The sequence below is a fragment of the Rissa tridactyla genome, chromosome 1, assembly GCF_028500815.1.
Source record: "Rissa tridactyla isolate bRisTri1 chromosome 1, bRisTri1.patW.cur.20221130, whole genome shotgun sequence".
Lineage (NCBI taxonomy): Eukaryota > Metazoa > Chordata > Aves > Charadriiformes > Laridae > Rissa > Rissa tridactyla.
Genome location: NC_071466.1, coordinates 212,862,051 through 212,878,575, shown reverse-complemented (window position 1 = coordinate 212,878,575; position 16,525 = coordinate 212,862,051). Strand labels below are relative to the sequence as shown.

The following is a 16,525-nucleotide window of genomic DNA, read 5'->3' as shown; positions in this document are numbered from 1 at the left end:
CTGACAGGCCTCATGCTTTGTTGGCAGAGGAAGGATGTTTTGTGTGACTGGGAGCGTGGGGAGTAGGTGGTGTGTGCCTTTTTGGTCTGGGCATCTATTGCCCATGAATGTGGCAGATAGGACTCAGATCCTCTCCAGACTTGAGGGCGCAGGTGGGAGTAGTATCGGAGCACATTGCTTTTCTCTCAGCAAAATCTGTTTTCAGCTCTGCCGTGTGCTGCATGTGTAAATTTGGGCAATTCACTTAATTTTTCTGTGTTGCTGCTTCTCCTATAAAATGGGCCGAATCGTGTTTACCGACTTGGGGATAAAGTACGGAGTGGAGTGTGACTACCTACAGCAGCAGGTAGAAGAAGAAACCACTGTTCTCTTGGAGAACACCATGTTTGGGGTTCTTTTTTTCCCTAGCTTCCTCATGACATAAATCAAATTTCATCCCCACTGCTGGACGTAAATGCAAAATGCATTTGTACTGTCAATGTCAGCCACTCCAGGGACTGCTGAAAAGCTAAGCACTACCTACTGTTGCATTTGATCCCCATGCCAATTGTCAACCAGAGCCCCAGAAAACCATCGTATATCAGGTCTGATGACTGGGATTCAGACTCAGTGCCAAAATAATACTGATATTCTGAAACACAATACACAGCCCCTTTCTAAGAGCTTCTCTGCCCGGTATCACTGTTTGAAATAATTCCTTATTCTCTCCTGAATTGCAAGAATATTGTAGGATCTATCTAAAATAGCAGTCCCTGTTTCCCTCCCTTTTCCCCCTCACCCCTTATCAAATCAGACGTCCAAAATCAAGTGCCTGTGTACTCTGCTGACAAGCACAAGGGGATTAGGGAGTGACGGGTTTAACAAAACTGGCTCAAGGTTTTGTAAAATGCATCTTGGAGCTTGAGCTCTGAACGAGCCATAAAATTCCTCCCATGAGGTAGAATTGAGGTTTCTGCAAGACTGGATCAGAACTTAATAATGCTTTTTTTTAGGTTATTTTTTCTTGCTTTCTAAAAGGTGCTACAAAAACATCTGATTTTTTGAGATGCTGCAAGACTAACAATGACTTAATGTAACCATTGCGTAAAAAATCACAAACGTGTTTTACCACCAGCAAAAAGAACTGATTTCTGGGCTGCATGCAAACCATTTGGGGCAATTAGCATGTAATTTAATTTGCATTAATCAGCACAAGGTCAGCAAGAAATTAACTTTGGGTGTAGATTTTACATATAACAGCATATGAGAAGAAGGGAGGAACTTTTTTTACAGGGTGTTAATTTGGAGCTAAGTGCATTCAGCAAGTTTTGCAGGGTTTGGCCTTGCAGAAGGAAGATGAATGATGGGGATTTGGGAACACCACAAAAGGATGTGGCGATTTACCAAGCATTTAACGTTGCAATATGTAAACGCTTTTAACAGACTTCTTGGCACTTGCGAAGATCAGAGCGCAGGTTTTGCTGAAGCATTGAACACACGGAACTCCACTGAAGGGCTGCCTCTGGCTGAAGGTGGACGGAGTCTCACAAGGCTGTGCGCGCTGACCACGCGTCACGCCAAATCATTCAAGAACACAGGCAGATATCCCAAAAGTACGGGTCTCTGTGCAGCTCCACAGTATTACCTTACTGAGCTCTGAAGTGGGAGGAATTTAGGCAAATGATTCATTTCCTCATGCACCCCTTTGGCCCTCCAGCCTTTCCCTCCGCTGCCATTTCATTTCACAATCTCCTGGGGCTCCACGAGCCTTTGGTCCTAGCAACGTGGTAGGTGTTGCGAGAAATCTACTGCTGGAGATGCAGAAATTGTTTTTGACAACTGGTATCTGAGCGTCTGGTTGTGAGAAACGAGATGCTGAGGAGTCTGGTGGTGTTTGGCTACGTTAAGGGGGTAGATGAAATGTACATGGCTCTTCTTATGCTTTTTTCTTTGAATGAAAAGCATTTATCAGTTGTGGGGCATGGAAGGTGTCTGAAAGTAAGTCTCCTTTGTTACCTGTTTTTTTCCAGAAGTTAATTCTAAGGCACGTTGGAGGTGCCACACGTACATCTGTCGTGCACGTACATCTTTGTTATACCAGGGTTAGAGAGAACCATGGGCAGCATTGCACAGCCCATTTCAAGAGAGGATGCCATGGCCAGGTCTGCACCCATTACCTAAATATTCTTCTGGAAACTCTGGGCAGAGTAGACATGGAGACCTCTCATCCAGTTATATATGCTTAACTGAGAAGCTGAGGTTGACCCTAGTTCACCTAAGCTTCTTGCCTAGTCTAAGGGAGATCCATGATGGGTTGAATTGGAATTACTAGGGGGAAAATCTAGCTTTCTCTGTTGACTGTTAGAGGATGCAAAAGGTGACTATGCTCTTGGGCTTTTTTGTTAAGTGCCCAAAGTTAAGTGGGATTAATCAGGCCAAAGCACGTCTGAAAGACCTGGCTATACGAAAAGTTTGGTTATGCAAAGTGCAGTCACTTTGGGACCTAGGACCCAATTTGCTCACAAACTGAGATCATATCTTTATCAGATAGCTTGGCTTTGCTTGAGCCCTCCTCCCTTTGTGGCTTAGGATATGCTCGCATCATCCACTCAAACACTCAAGGTAGTGGGAACAGTGCCTGCCATGCACGGCAAGAAGCTGTTTCCAAGTGGACTTACCCTACCTCTCATGCTGCTTCCATTGCTTCAGGAAGATTTAGGTAGCTTGACACTCTGTAATGTCAAGATATCCTTAAACAATGTTTTCCCTAGTTAGCTCACAGTTAAAAAAATATATGTTTAAGTTACATGACAGACTAATAAAATCAAATTCAAACTTGGTACATTTTTCTTCAAAAACTTAAGGAATCCCTTAACCTAGAACTTTAGTTTGGCCAGGTTTTTCATCATGGGTTTTCAGATGCTTCCATCTTCTGGATGGTTTTCACAGGGTCTGATTTATTTCCTTCTCCCCACAAATCAACATCCTAACTCTGAACTACAGGCCCTATGAAACTGTGAATTTGGGCACTAGAATTACCAAAACTCACTGGCCATTTTTTAACATCTTGCACAAAATTGTCAAGTGTCAGATGACATGAGAAAGGTCAAAGAAAAATGTACTGTGTAGTAAATTTAACTGAAGATTTATATCCCAGCTCTTTCTTTTTAATCAATGCTAATAGATTTTTAAAGACAAAAAAAAGGAAGAGAGAAAGGAGAAGTATCCTTTCAATAAAAAAATGTTAGATAGAGAGTTTAAAGTATTAAAAAAAGTGACGTGATTTTTTTTTTTCTGTCATGCAATAAAATGATTAGGGAGGGTAAAAGCTGCTGAAACAAGTGTTTATATTAATTCATTAATAAAATAAAAAAAATTTTTATAGTTACTAGTTTTATTTCTATGGCAACTGTATAGAAATTGATCCATTTCCTTCCCTTCAGAGCATATGTAAAAGGAAATATGTATTCTGTAAATATTGCTTTCTTCAAAGTCTGACTTAGTATTATCAGATAATGAATCAAGAGTTCTCGACCAGTATTTACAACTGAAGATCACTTCATCCTATTTGAATTATATGACGCTCCATTTGTTTCCCTTCCATGTAGGACAATGCCATACCTACCTTTTCAGGCACCTTGATGGATGATGAGTTGTTCTAATGAGGCCACATTTCCTGCTGGACAGTGTAGGAGTAAGGTCCACTTATCACATCACGTTCGTTGCTAAAGGTTCTTTTAGCAGATGCATCCACTCATCTAGATGCCAGATACGAGAAATTAAACTCCTTCCTCATTGTCGCTTGTACTTGAGTTTCTGTTGAACATCACCCTCTCTGGTGATATCTTGTTTTTAAATATCCACATTCATCCCTAGTGTTGGGTACACTTCATGGATGTGTGAAATGAACCTTCTGCGTAGAGCACCATAAGTTCATTTTAAAATAGGCTCGATAGAACTGTTAACTGTGGTTCTATTTCTAATTTTAACTTAAGAGGATGAGTAGCCATTAAACTTTCATCTGTAATTATTAACATATTTCACATTAATTCGCATGTGTTAATATACACAGTTTATACATTTGTGTATATTCCTCAAGTTCACTTTCTTTAGATTGTGCTCACAAGAACACAAGGTCTTTGATATTCCACATGGGACATCTAAAAGTGATGATCTTGGCATTACTACAAGTGTAAAATAAAGATATTCCTGTTTAGACAGAGCAGGTTCTACTTATACCTTAAAGAGACTTTAAATTAAAGCAGAAAATAAATGATTCTATAACCAGCTGTGTTTGTTCTCTCTCTCCCTTCTTTCCTCTCTCTTTCTCTCAGATCTGGTGCTCTGTTGCCTCCTCTGTTTCTCGTTGCTCTTTTGATCAGCTTTCTCCTCCTTCCCTTTAGTTGCAGGCCAGATGTTCTTACGACATGTAGTTCTTTCCAAATAAATTATTTGCTTTGTAGAGTAGCCATGTCTGCAATCACAACCTGGCCGGTTGTAAGTTGTTTCGAGTGATGTATCGTCTTTTAAAAAAACACACCAATGTGTGTTTATGTGTTAGAATCTGTGATTTGCACAGGCTGCAGTTTTCACCCCTGCCCTGTCGAGCACCTGGGAAGCACCAGAGCACATCGTTTAAGTAAATTGGGGGGTGCTTGTTCCTTCTGGTGTCTCTGTCTTCCAGATGCTGAGATGCACTGAGTCAGCGCTGCTGAATGCTAGAGAGAGTGGCGCACACCTTTGCTAACCGAGAGAAACCCTGGATACCAGTCTTGCTTTAAATACAGAACTTTTTATTCCCCCGCTGACCAAATATTAATCTTCAGCATTTTCACAACATTTTTTACTTCTGTGCTTTCTGTCTGTGCTATTTAATTTTCATGACGCTCCTTGGATGCTCCCAGATGAAAAAGTAAGGCTAGAAAAGACCTTGTGCATCATCCAGACCGACCTGTAGGTCTGTAAGTAATTGCTACCCCCATGACTCAGATAGGAAAGGTAGGCATATAATCTAAAAGATCTACCAAAACAGACAAAAGAAGATGTGGGGAAATGTTAGACTCTTTTTCTTGCCCGCTTAAACCAAAAAAACCCTGTGATTTGCTGCATCTCTACTGCAGGAGATTGAAAATAATTTGCCTTTCCCTGCGCACATAGATGACACCGGCAGATACTGTGGCTGTGATTAACGCACACAGCGCATACAGAGGTAGTATCTGTCCTGAAGACAGCGTGGTCTGCACGCGTGTGACTGCCTCTAAAACTGATTGATATGTTTTTACCATGAAATTATATTGCAATACATACTGGAGAGGAACTGTGGCTCTACGTCTTGTGTTTTTGTAGCCTCTAACAGGAAAGGAATTTCTCCACCTGTATGTATGTGCATAATACAAACAGCAAATGCAGGACACTCTAATACCACATGGATGGTGCTCTTCTGATAAAAGTAGTATCTTAGATGTCAGATTGCTGGGACCAAAATTGATCTCCTGTGTACAGCTATCTTAAAGGCTGTATAAACAAAAAACCAAATCGACAGAGGAAACAGAAACAAAAATGCAATATTTTTTTCTAGATAAAAACAAAGAAAAACCTCAATAAGAGCAGAGGCAAAGCCTAATGAGATACAGCCTATTGAGTTATAGCCCATTTCTTGCTATTCACATTCACCAGTGAAGTGGTCCAGAGCACTCTGGTTCTAGCAACACCTGGTCTCCCGTTCTGCAATTTCCAATAACAGAAGAGCTGCAGGCGATGAGTTGCTCATTTCTGCAGGAGATTTTAGGAGGAGATACCTAAATGAACTGTCTGCTTTCTCAAAGCACGGTGGAAAGGTTCCGCACACTCCGCTTCTGAAGCTGAGGCCAATTTCATTTCTACTTCAAATTTCGCGTAGGTTGCGTCGCATAGGTCTGCTTCAGACCTGGAAGCCTTGCCTGGCTCCAGCTTGATTGCTGTAGACATCCTGCAGGCAGGTGACGGCTGCGTCTGGAAGTGCCAGAGGAGCTCAAGGCGTCGGAGCCGGACTCGCACAGCTGGCAGGGCTGTGGGGTGCAGGGACATGGGCTGGCCACGCTGACACAGAAACACGGGATTTCCCACCTTCCCTTTAGGCACATAGGTGGGATTCGTCCTGCCTAATATATGTATCTAAAAGTTAGGGATCTAATCCCTTTGTGGTCAATGGAGAGAGATGGTAATGCTCTTTAGTATAACTAATCTCTCCTTGCTGACAATAGAGAAACCCTAGATGACTAGCTTAGACTAATTGCTCAACTTCAAAGGTGGGATTTAGCCATCTAAAACAGTAAAATGCTATCAGATTAAAGAGTAGCTTTTCACACCTATACAAAACAAATGTGATTTGAGCCTAAATAACTGCACAGAACAGCAGATAACCGAGACTTAGACTGCAAGTCCCTCTTGTGAGGAAAAGTATTTTAAATGTTTGTGCGACTCACAATAACACGCTGTTTTATATAGCTTTTAGTGTTCTGCGTTATTGTCACACGGCTCTGGAGTTTATTGGGTTTTTCCATTTTAAAGATGGAGATGTGAGCGAGAGGTTAATTGGCTTGCATGAGATCTGACACGGGGACGCGTGGTGAAATGGGAAAATGAATCAAGGCTTTCTCTTACTCTCATGATTGCACTCATGATTTTTGGGCTGTTGTCCTGGACACTTGTCTACTGTTTCTCTGTCACAAAATGTAGTTCGTCTACTGCCTGGTAATATTGCTTTAGTGTAACAAAATGTCATTGTATTTTGGGCTTCTAAATATTTTAAAAATACTGTAAGCAAATGGAATGGTCAAAGAATAATCTGAAGTAGAGAGCAGAAGGCATGTTTTTAATTGATATACATTACTCATTGTTACTGGTTTGCCACAGAAGTTTTGATCATTTTGGCTCTGTAAATGATTGGTATTCCCATGGCCTTTCAAGGATTTGCAACATCACGTAATTAGTTTAGCAAACGCATAGGCCATATGTAGAAGGCTTGGGTTTAGATTAAATACAGGGCAATGAAACTGTTGAACTTCTACTGTATGTAATTTGTGCAGAACATTCTGCAATATATACATATCGGTTATGAATCTACAATCAATTTTTATGTTAGATGTGGAATCCACAGCTGGACTTTCATCTTGAAAGAAGCCAGATAGCCCTGTGCATCTGGTTTAATCTTCCCTTTAGCCATGTCATTTTAAAGGCACTCCTGCTTAGTGCATCTTACAATTGAAAAATAATACTCATATTCCCTCTCATCTTCAGCAGCTGTGATCCCTCTGCAGATGTTGTTCTGTCAGACGTTTCATTATGTGTGATAAAAAGCGTAGGTTCTTTTTGTCTGTCTGTGTTACTGCTTTGTGGATTTTATTTTATTTTTCTTTATTTATTCCTTTGGCTGTAGATGAGTCCTTCCATAATACTTCACTTTATTTCCTATTGCTGCTGCTTCGCCTTCTTTCTAAGTACAGAAACGATCAAGAACTTGCAACTGCGCGGAGCCACCCAACAGAAGCCCATTGATTCCCCACCAAAGGGCTCTGTGTGAGCCATTCTACTCCAGCCTGAAAAGAAAGCTTTGTTCCCTCAGCTGGTAGTGTCTTAAGATGCCGATCCTTGCCATATTTTTGGAAAACTGTAGCAGTTTATCAGACTGTTTGACACTTCCCGTTCAGCTGTATATTCTGTAGCGTACTCTGGTGTTTGCCTCTTCTCATCCCTCAGTCTCACGAGGGCGAGACGGGTCTTGGAGCAGCCCAGGCGTGGCGGTGAGTTATGCTGGGCAAAAGTCATTTGGAGGCAAACAGTGCAGGAGGAGGAATCCGGAGTGCTGGTGGCCATGCCTGAAATGGTAGTAATGGATTTAGTATTTGGGGCAGGAGGTATGGGATTTGTCATGTTGGCTGAGTATTTTCCTGGCCGCCTTCCATGACTGTTCAGATATTTTTAGCGTGAAGTACAAGCTATGTTGTCTCAGTTGACCTTGGAGCATGACATTTTAACATGGAATTGGTTTGAATTGCTAATCATTAAAATGATTTATTATTTTTTATTACAAGAGCAACTAGAATCCCAGTCATGTTTTGCAGATGAAAAGGGAAGCAAATCGAAACCTGTCTTCTCTTGACTTGCAGTCTTTCACAATATCCATGTTTCCTAAACTACCGTCTTCAGGTTTCTCTCTTCATCATTAAAAGCAGATTATGCCTCGGTTTGGTTTTTAACTTGTCCTTTGGTCATTTGACAAATATTATATCAGAATGACTGAAACTAATCCCAGGGTCTCAGAGTGCTCAATGAGAAGTGTAGAACGAAAGCATTGTTTCTGTTGCAAACAATTTATGACCTTAATAGAAGTTTACAGCTGCCATCAGAAAGGCGAGATCTTCCTATCAGTATATTTCTACTGGGGATTGCTCCCTCTTTGCCTTCATTCCCAGGCTTAAGTTTACCAAAAAGATCAAGCCCCGAAATGCCAACTTCTGTTAAGGCATTAGAAGCAGTAGCACTGCATCAGGATATTGTAGCAGTATATTTTAAGGCGGTAATATATAACGTAGGAAAAGAGGTTCAGACCAACCACAGCCATAGAAGCCTATGAAAGTTTGAATTCAAGTTTTGAGGTCCAGATCTGTTTCTAGCTCAGTGTATTTGACTCTTACTGGGCTTTTTGACTAGTTGTCGACTTTGGGTGATTCGTGTGTATTTAGTTTTGCATGTTCTTATGTTAACAGGACCTCAGAGGAAATGACAGTCATTTTTAAGATGCATTTTTACTGCCACAGTAAAAAAAAGACTGAAAAAAGTATCAAGTTCTCGTTGACTTTTTCAGTCCACCAAATAAGCATCTACTCAAATATCTGATATAGATTTTTTTTTAAAAAAAAAAGGCGAACAAACAAACAAAAACTAAACAAAACACTCCCCCAAGCCCCAACCATCCTCCTGCCCGAAAAGTAGCTGCATGGTTTAAAGATTTTACTCAGCAGAAGTTGAAACCAAAATATGAAAATAAACCTCACTGACTGCCTTGGCAACTGGAAGACCACAACCTGTTTCTACAAAGTACATGGCAGATCTCCGAGGTAGGGGCAAAGAGGCTGTTTCCCCGAAGTCAGTGTCACACTAGAGTTCTTTTCATACATAGGAAGTGAGTAAATCATTGAATAATGCAACACCCTTTCCCGTCTGCGAGAACTCTGCCAAAGCCAAGCCTAAGGGTCTGGGTTAAAGCAAACCCAGTTACTTGGTAACTGCGTTGTGTTTTGGAGGGGTTAAAATTGGAGGGATGTGGGGACTTGTGTTTTGGAGGGGTTAAAATTGCCAAGAAAAACGGCAAACTTGAAGAAGATCCCCAGGTGCCTGCGTTAATACTCCCCAGTCTCTCTGATGTGAGCTGGCAGGTCCCATAAAGCCACTCAGCCTTGAACAGGGAAGGGAAGGAGGGACGGAGCAAGAGCTCCAGCTGCGACTCCAGAGCCCCAGAAAGAGCCTCTAACCCAGTTCCCTTAAAGTGCACGAGCCTCGCGAGCCGCAGCATCTGTTTGCCACTGTATTCACTGAGTTCGCAGGGCAAACAAAAGATCCATATCAAGCATGCATCCTTCCGGGGGGGGGGATGCCTTCCCTCATTCGCCCACAGATTTTCCCCCCTTTTCTTTCAGTTATATACAATTTTAATTTTTTTTTTTTTTAGAGGGGCGGTGGGGGGGATGTTGCTAATTTTTTTTTTTCTTTTTTTTTTTTTGGATGGTAATTAAGAGAGCTACCACCAGCTAGGCTGGAGTGAACGCAAACAAGACCCCTATAGGCAGCACAGTGCATTAATGTAAAATATGCCCAGACAACATAACTTGTCAGAGAGGATTATTTCTGCTTAGTGAATCTGCAGGGGCCCCTTTGCTCCACCACTCAGCGTCTGACTAGAGAGAGAAAGAGAGAAAGAGTAGCCATTAGTGAGTAGCTACTGTGGCATTGATGTTTGAGCGCACTTCTGAACTGGCTTTTGTTGAGAATATCGGTGCAGAAAGCATGCGCTGTCCCAAATCCGCTGTTACTATGAGAAATGAGGAGCTGCTTTTAAGGTATGTTGTCTCCTTTGTTTTAACGCGTGCTTTCGAGTTGCCTGGGCCCGCTGCAAGTATAACCGCGCTGTGTATTAAGTAGTTTCCCTATTTAAAGGAAAAGACAGGCATTGCTGTGTGCAAGTAGCGTTTTCCACGAGTTAGAATCGCACATTTCATGTATGACAACAAATGTACGGAGAGGGCAAGGAGGAAAAAAAAATAATTTTTTTTTTTTTTTTTTTCCTAAATGAGAGCTGATATTTCTTTTATCACCTCCTTTGCAATATTTCTGCCTGCTTCATTATTATGCACTGGGCATGGAATAAGCATGGAAAAAGCTCAGGGAGACTCCATATTAGAGCTAGTGCCCTAAATACCACTTTAATTTTCACTTAGCCTATGTAAATAGTTACTAATGCTCTACCTGGTCTTTACCCCTCGAAGACGTTTTAAAAATATCTAAATACTCCCATACGTGGGATTACACATATATTCTTAACATTCCAAGGTTTAGCGGGGGGCCGGCATCGACTACTCTTTTCAGAGAGACAGACACACACACACACACACACACGCAGGCACACGCACACACGCACATACACACAGAATTATGCTAGAATTGGCACCCTGCTTTGAAAAATGTAGTCTTTTGTTTATTTGCTAGCAGACATTGTAGCATTGAATACATCTTTTGGTCTGACAATGGGACAGCTGAACAATGGTGCTGTCAAACTAGCTTAATGTATGTCTGGCGGTGGGGTGGTTTGGGTTGTTTTCTTTTTTTTCCCCCTTTCCTTGTCTCAGCCCCTTTTTCATTTCCCTTAATCTTTTTGTATATCCGGGAGAATATGAAGTGTATTGCCTATTTTGTGACGGTTCTTTCATTTGATATCTGCTGCTAATAGTGCAGGGAGGGGGAGGTTTGCATCTGAACAATTATGCCCATTGCATTAAGTTGGAGATTTATTACTAACCTCCCCTTTAACTGTGGCGAGAAAACTTATCGATTACGAAAGCTTGCAATACCGCTGTCAATCTGGAAATACCTAGTTGCCAAACGTGCCCTTGCCTGATTTTATGCCTGATCATGTCAACTTTAACTGCTGTTTTGAAGACACTGTTTCTAATTTTGTTTAGGTAATGAAAATGCAATAAAAATGATAAATCAGCTCTCGAAGTGGGAGCCCATGCTACTTTCCATTTTTATAATCCAGCTATTAGCATACGTTAGAATTTTTAAGGTCAGGCAGAATAATTTACCTGGATGGTTCCTATCCCCAAATCTAACAAATTATTCATATGACATTTCATGATTATCTTTCTGTTTAGACAGCCGTAGTTTAGCACTAGAACAGTTAACAGTTTGGGCTTGGAATTTGGCAAAATGCTCGTGCACCTTATGCATTATGAAAAGAAATTGTTGCAAAGCTTTTGAAAGATTCTGAATTACTACTTGGACAGCAGCTTGTGTCTTAAATAAAATGAATTGTCTTCAGTCTGTGGAGTTTCTGAAACTGTTTAAAGTCTTTAAATACTTTACATGATAAATAAATATATTGAGTTTAGTAAGATTTGTAATCATTTTCTGAGAGAAAAGAGAGAGTGGTTTCTATTTTTTGCCCAGATCAATTAATTGTAGGGGTCTCATGCTTTTTTTTTAAACTGGATTCTACAGCATGATTTATGGGTTGAGGGGTCTCTTTGACCCCTTAATTAAAAAAAGAAAAGACATTAAAGATTTATTGGTAGCAGTCAGAGCTCTCTAAAGCATGTGTTTTCAACAAAAAATGTTTTATGGGGGGGACTCTGTGTACTTACTATGCTTTTTTGCATTTTTTTTATTGGTGTTGCATCTCCTTCCCTTGTGTCTTGAGCTGGTATAAATCAATAGGAAAGAGTTTACGTGAACAAAAAGGTAATATCACATAAAATATGCTAGAAGCCTAGAGGTTATGGATTATCAGGTAGTACTTGCGTGCTGTGTGTTGTGCATAAACATGAATAAAGCGAGGATGGTGTTTAATATAGTGGGACCATGCTATAATTCACTTCTTGGAAGAACTTCTTTCGAGACAAACATTAACTCATTCACAACTGCTCTGCTCTGCCAGCACTGCACTTTTTTTTTTTTTTTAAATTTTTTATCGAGTTATCCTCCTTCAGCCTGGGCTTTCTAGCAGCTGCTGGCCCTTTGTGAGTGGCAATGAAGTGAATCCCTCGCTCTCGGCGACATGGAAATGCCCCTTTAGTGACTGCCCGGAGTAGGCTGAATGCCACTTTTGTAGCAGCCACCACCAGCCACCTGGGCAGCAAACTCAACCGCCACTTTTAAGGACTATTCAATACTAAACCTGTTCCCTAAGCGCTCGTCTCACAGGTGAGTTCATAGTAAACTTACAGCAGTTGCTATGTTTTCAGATAAAATGCTGCGCAAAATACGTATACTACAGATTTTTGTCTTGGATTGCCAGTTACTTTCTTCTTTTCCAAGGGTATTTTCTGACATTGCATTCACATCAAAGACTAATTTTTGAATTATTTGTATGAACCCTACTCCAAAAAAAAAAATATTCTTTCTGTGCATATTTACTGAAATGCTGCTTTTTTGAGCCATAACAATTATTATTAACATCAAAGAAAGTGAGGCAAATCTGGAACACAGGCTATTTCTTAGCATGCTTTAACAAAAGTGTCGGCTTTTGAGAGACTATAGAGGTTTCGAGATCCTACGCATGAACATCGCAGGTGTCCTTGGCGTTACCTGCTTTGAATCGCGCCCATTCGCAGAGCAATGTGGTGCCTTGCAGTTGTCAAACTTGGCAACATCTGTTTCCACAACAGCGCCGAGAGAGCTAATTCCGACTCTGCGTGAGCTGTTATTTGTACTTGCGATGACCAGGTGTAATGCCAAAAAGAAAGACCGTCCTCGGTCCTACCTGTCAGAGCAAAAGGAGGACAGGGCTTATCCTGGGAACTGGCTTTCCATGCTGCCATAGGAAATGGAAGGGAGTTATATTTATTTATTAGCCTGGAGTCTTTGTCTATATATTATTTAATTTTTTTTTTAATTTTCAGATTCGTGAACCACAATCTCTAACATCAACATGTTAATATTCTCTTTGTTAAATGAGAATAAAACTGAAGTGTTTCTGTTATCAAATTTAAGTATATAAGATTGCAAACTATACCTTTGGGGCTGAAAAACAAAGGAGAGCATTCAATTAATATTCATATCTAGAAGTTTTACTGCAAGTGTAGATTGTGCTTGAATACTTAAGAAGTCATTCAGGAGTGAATCAATACTAATTATTGTAATCAGGAGGGTTAATTAGCTGAAGATGCTGCTGATGGAAAGTTCACTGCTTACAGCCCTGAAAACACCTAAGTTGATGAAATCTGAAAGCAAGATGTCTAAGAGGACTTTGTGTGGAGAGAAAAGCTCGGCTTTCCTTTGGCGTTTCAAGAGCCAGTTGTACCAAAGGGGAAACAGAGCTTGTACTTTGTGTTTTGCATTAGATTAATTCAGGGGGTATTAGAAGATGCAAGTAAATCTGTCTTGAAGATATTTTGTGGTAGTTTCTCATTAAATGCAAGTACCATTTTGGATAACCTGTACTGTCTCTGCAGCGTTCATTTGTAGATTACCATAAATTAATATGGATAATCTTATGCATTTGAAATCTTGTTCCAGCACTGTTAGTGGGAACAGTTATTTTATTATTTATTTTTCACCATTTGTGTGCAGGCATGGGCTCTTCACATGGTATAGGTACAGAAATGACACGTGCGCTGCATCTCATAAGCAGGGATACATCTGTGTGCGTGTGTGCACACATAGACATGTGCACATAAGTTTGAACATTTCTTCACTGAGGGTGTTTATTTCTATAGTCCTGTGCCCTCAGAACTCCCACTCGGCTTCCATCTGCAAAAAAAAAAAGAAAAGTATTCAACCGCATGTGATTCAGAGGACAGGTATTGAACAAGTAGTTCATGAAATTTAAGTTAGATGATAAGGAATAAAGACTGAAAAGAAACGATTGAAGAAAATCCTTTTCTTTCCCCTTAATTAGAGCAGTTGTGTTTCTTAAAGTGAGCATTACTGAATTCAAGCCAAATCTCGCTACACAAAATCTTTTCTCACAACTGAATTGTGAGAAGATTTTTTTTTCTTTAATGCTGGGTGTTTTGCAGGGGTTTTTTTTCCCCTTTTCCCCTAGTTATATCTATTAAGGTTAGAACCAAGATGAATGTCTGGATGTTTATTTGAGAAAAAAAACCAAACAAACAAAAAAACCAAGACCAAAGAACCCCCTCTCAGTCACACACACGCTGACATAAACCCCCCCGAAGTCAAGCGATGCTTTCATAAGAAAGAAATTCTGTTTCAAAACACATCCTTCTTTCCTCTCTAATGACATTAGAGATTATCACGTGCAGGTGCTATTTATCTTTGCAACTGCTTTCCTATGACTGTTTTACTGCTTCCAACACATTTACTTGTGTGTCAGCCATAGGAAAGGTAACTGAAAATGGCAGCTGTTGAGAAAGCATGTCGCCATGCCTGGAATGACATGCATTATCGGGGCAGCAGGAGTTGCTGGCTCTACAGCCCATTTCTACTTGACCTGCGGAATGATTGGCTGCCTGGGATGGTGATGAATCACTGGAGTTTATGAAACAGGACTGCTGGCATCCTCACAGAGGAAATAAAAACGGGATTTTATTTATTTTTTTTTTCCCCCCTCTCTCTAACACTCTTGCTGTGGCAAAAAGCTTTTTTTTTTTTTTCTGTGTGCGTGTGTGTTTTGTTTTGCTTTTGTGTTATTTCACCCTGCAGTGGAAGCAAATGTGTCAATTAAAGTCGCTTTAATACTGTTCTTGGCAAGTTAATGATGCACGGAAGGTTAACTATCATTATTGGAGGGAAAGGGGCATGAATTTTCACAAATCTTGTGTAAATCTTGATCTGGACCCTAATTTTCTCATCTCTCACTCCAGTCTTGAGACTGAGATAGCACAACTAGCAATCAGCTCGAGCAGGATGTAAAAAAGGATTTCAGCTGTTGTCACACGCAACTTTATTTCCTCGGATGGTCTAAGGATCGGTGACCATTTCATGGGCCAGTATCAGACAGATCCATCTCTGGGGTTTCTGCACGAATGGCTAACTTGACATTTCTGGAAAGCATCGGCTCCCAAATTTGCACTTGGTTTCTAGGTGGTTCGTGAAATTATATTGTGCGTTAAGCCCACATTACCGGATTAGGCTCTTAGGAGTCAGTGCTTGCAGGGAAGTACCGTAGGTCTGTAAACCTGCCAGTGCACTGACAAGACTGACACAGTGTGGATCGCGAGCTGCCCTGCAAAACACAGCCAAGTAAAAATGATCCTTCTATTTCAATTAAAACACCCTAAATTGTGTTTGGGGGTGGGGAAGGGAGAGAATTACTTGCTTGTCTCTCCATGTAGCATCCTCGGTGGCTGATGTATTAGCCTGCGTCCCTCATTCGAGTAGAATAACCTAATTTTAAGTTAACTCTCTCCGATTCAAAGGAATAGGGTTACACAGAAAATTGCTTGGGAAGTTTTAAATATGGCACTTATGCGAAGATAATGCTTTCTGCCATTACATTAGAGAGGGTTTTTCTCGAGTCTCCTGCTTTGCTGCCTAAGCTTTTTCTCCACGAGTTTTGAAAAGCAATTTGCATGCTCACATAGGCCATTAGACTTTTTTCACCTTCCTCCGAAAAATTCATCAGTGGCTGCTGCTGCTGGATGCTGGAGAGGCTGCAGGACTCCCGTTACTTAAGGCACAGCCTTCCGAGGTCCCTTGCAAGGCTTCTGAAATAGAGGAGGGCAAACTTTTGCCGGCAGGAAGGGGGGGTGGGCATGGGGAACCGCTGCTCGCGCCCGTCGGTGTGCGAGGGGTAAATGCTGCCCTCGCACTGGAGTTCCCATGGCAGCAAATCAGCAGGTCATCTTCAAGAGCAGCCTTTGAGGATGCCAGACAACAGTCTGTCACCGGGAGGAAGACGGAGCAGAGGGTTGGAGGTGGGGGGAAAAAACCCGATAGAAAATCAGAGAGAGGATATGGGAATTTACTATCCCTTTTAGACAAATAGAGGAGTGAAGAGAAAAGCAAGGGCACCCGAACGTAGATCATCTGGAAATTGAACCTTGCAAGTGTAGATAGCTGTGGATGATACGATAGCTGTGCTAGGGAGCGAATTTAAGATTCAAATCCTGCACCTGCTCTCCCTGGAAGCTGCAGGTCAGCATCTGAAGAATTGAGGCCCTCTAGAAAGGCAACGGTGAATTATCAGAGAACTTAAATTCTTAGAGACTCGATTTTCAACTGTAACAACCTCTTCGTTTCATTTTCCTTCTCTTCTGCCTAAAAATCATCTATTTTCAGCTAAACTGCGAGGAAGAAGCTCACGCTAAAGCTTGAGAATTTGCCTGCA

General features: G+C 41.1%; 1 protein-coding gene across 5 annotated transcripts in view; it reads left to right on the top strand.

The window, feature by feature from the left end:
• CELF2 (CUGBP Elav-like family member 2) overlaps window positions 1–16,525 on the top strand; it is a 383,210-nt gene that overhangs the window by 108,928 nt on the left and 257,757 nt on the right. For 2 of the 5 annotated variants that reach the window (XM_054187247.1, XM_054187174.1), the window contains exon 1: window positions 9,823–10,076. The exons of 1 other annotated variant lie outside the window; for it this stretch is intronic. In XM_054187247.1, the coding sequence (XP_054043222.1) occupies window positions 9,970–10,076 (107 nt within the window). In that variant the 5' untranslated portion in view covers window positions 9,823–9,969. Of the gene's footprint in view, window positions 1–9,821; window positions 10,077–16,525 lie in introns of those variants that run through there. 2 more of the 5 variants (XM_054187169.1, XM_054187188.1) reach the window with 2 other exon arrangements.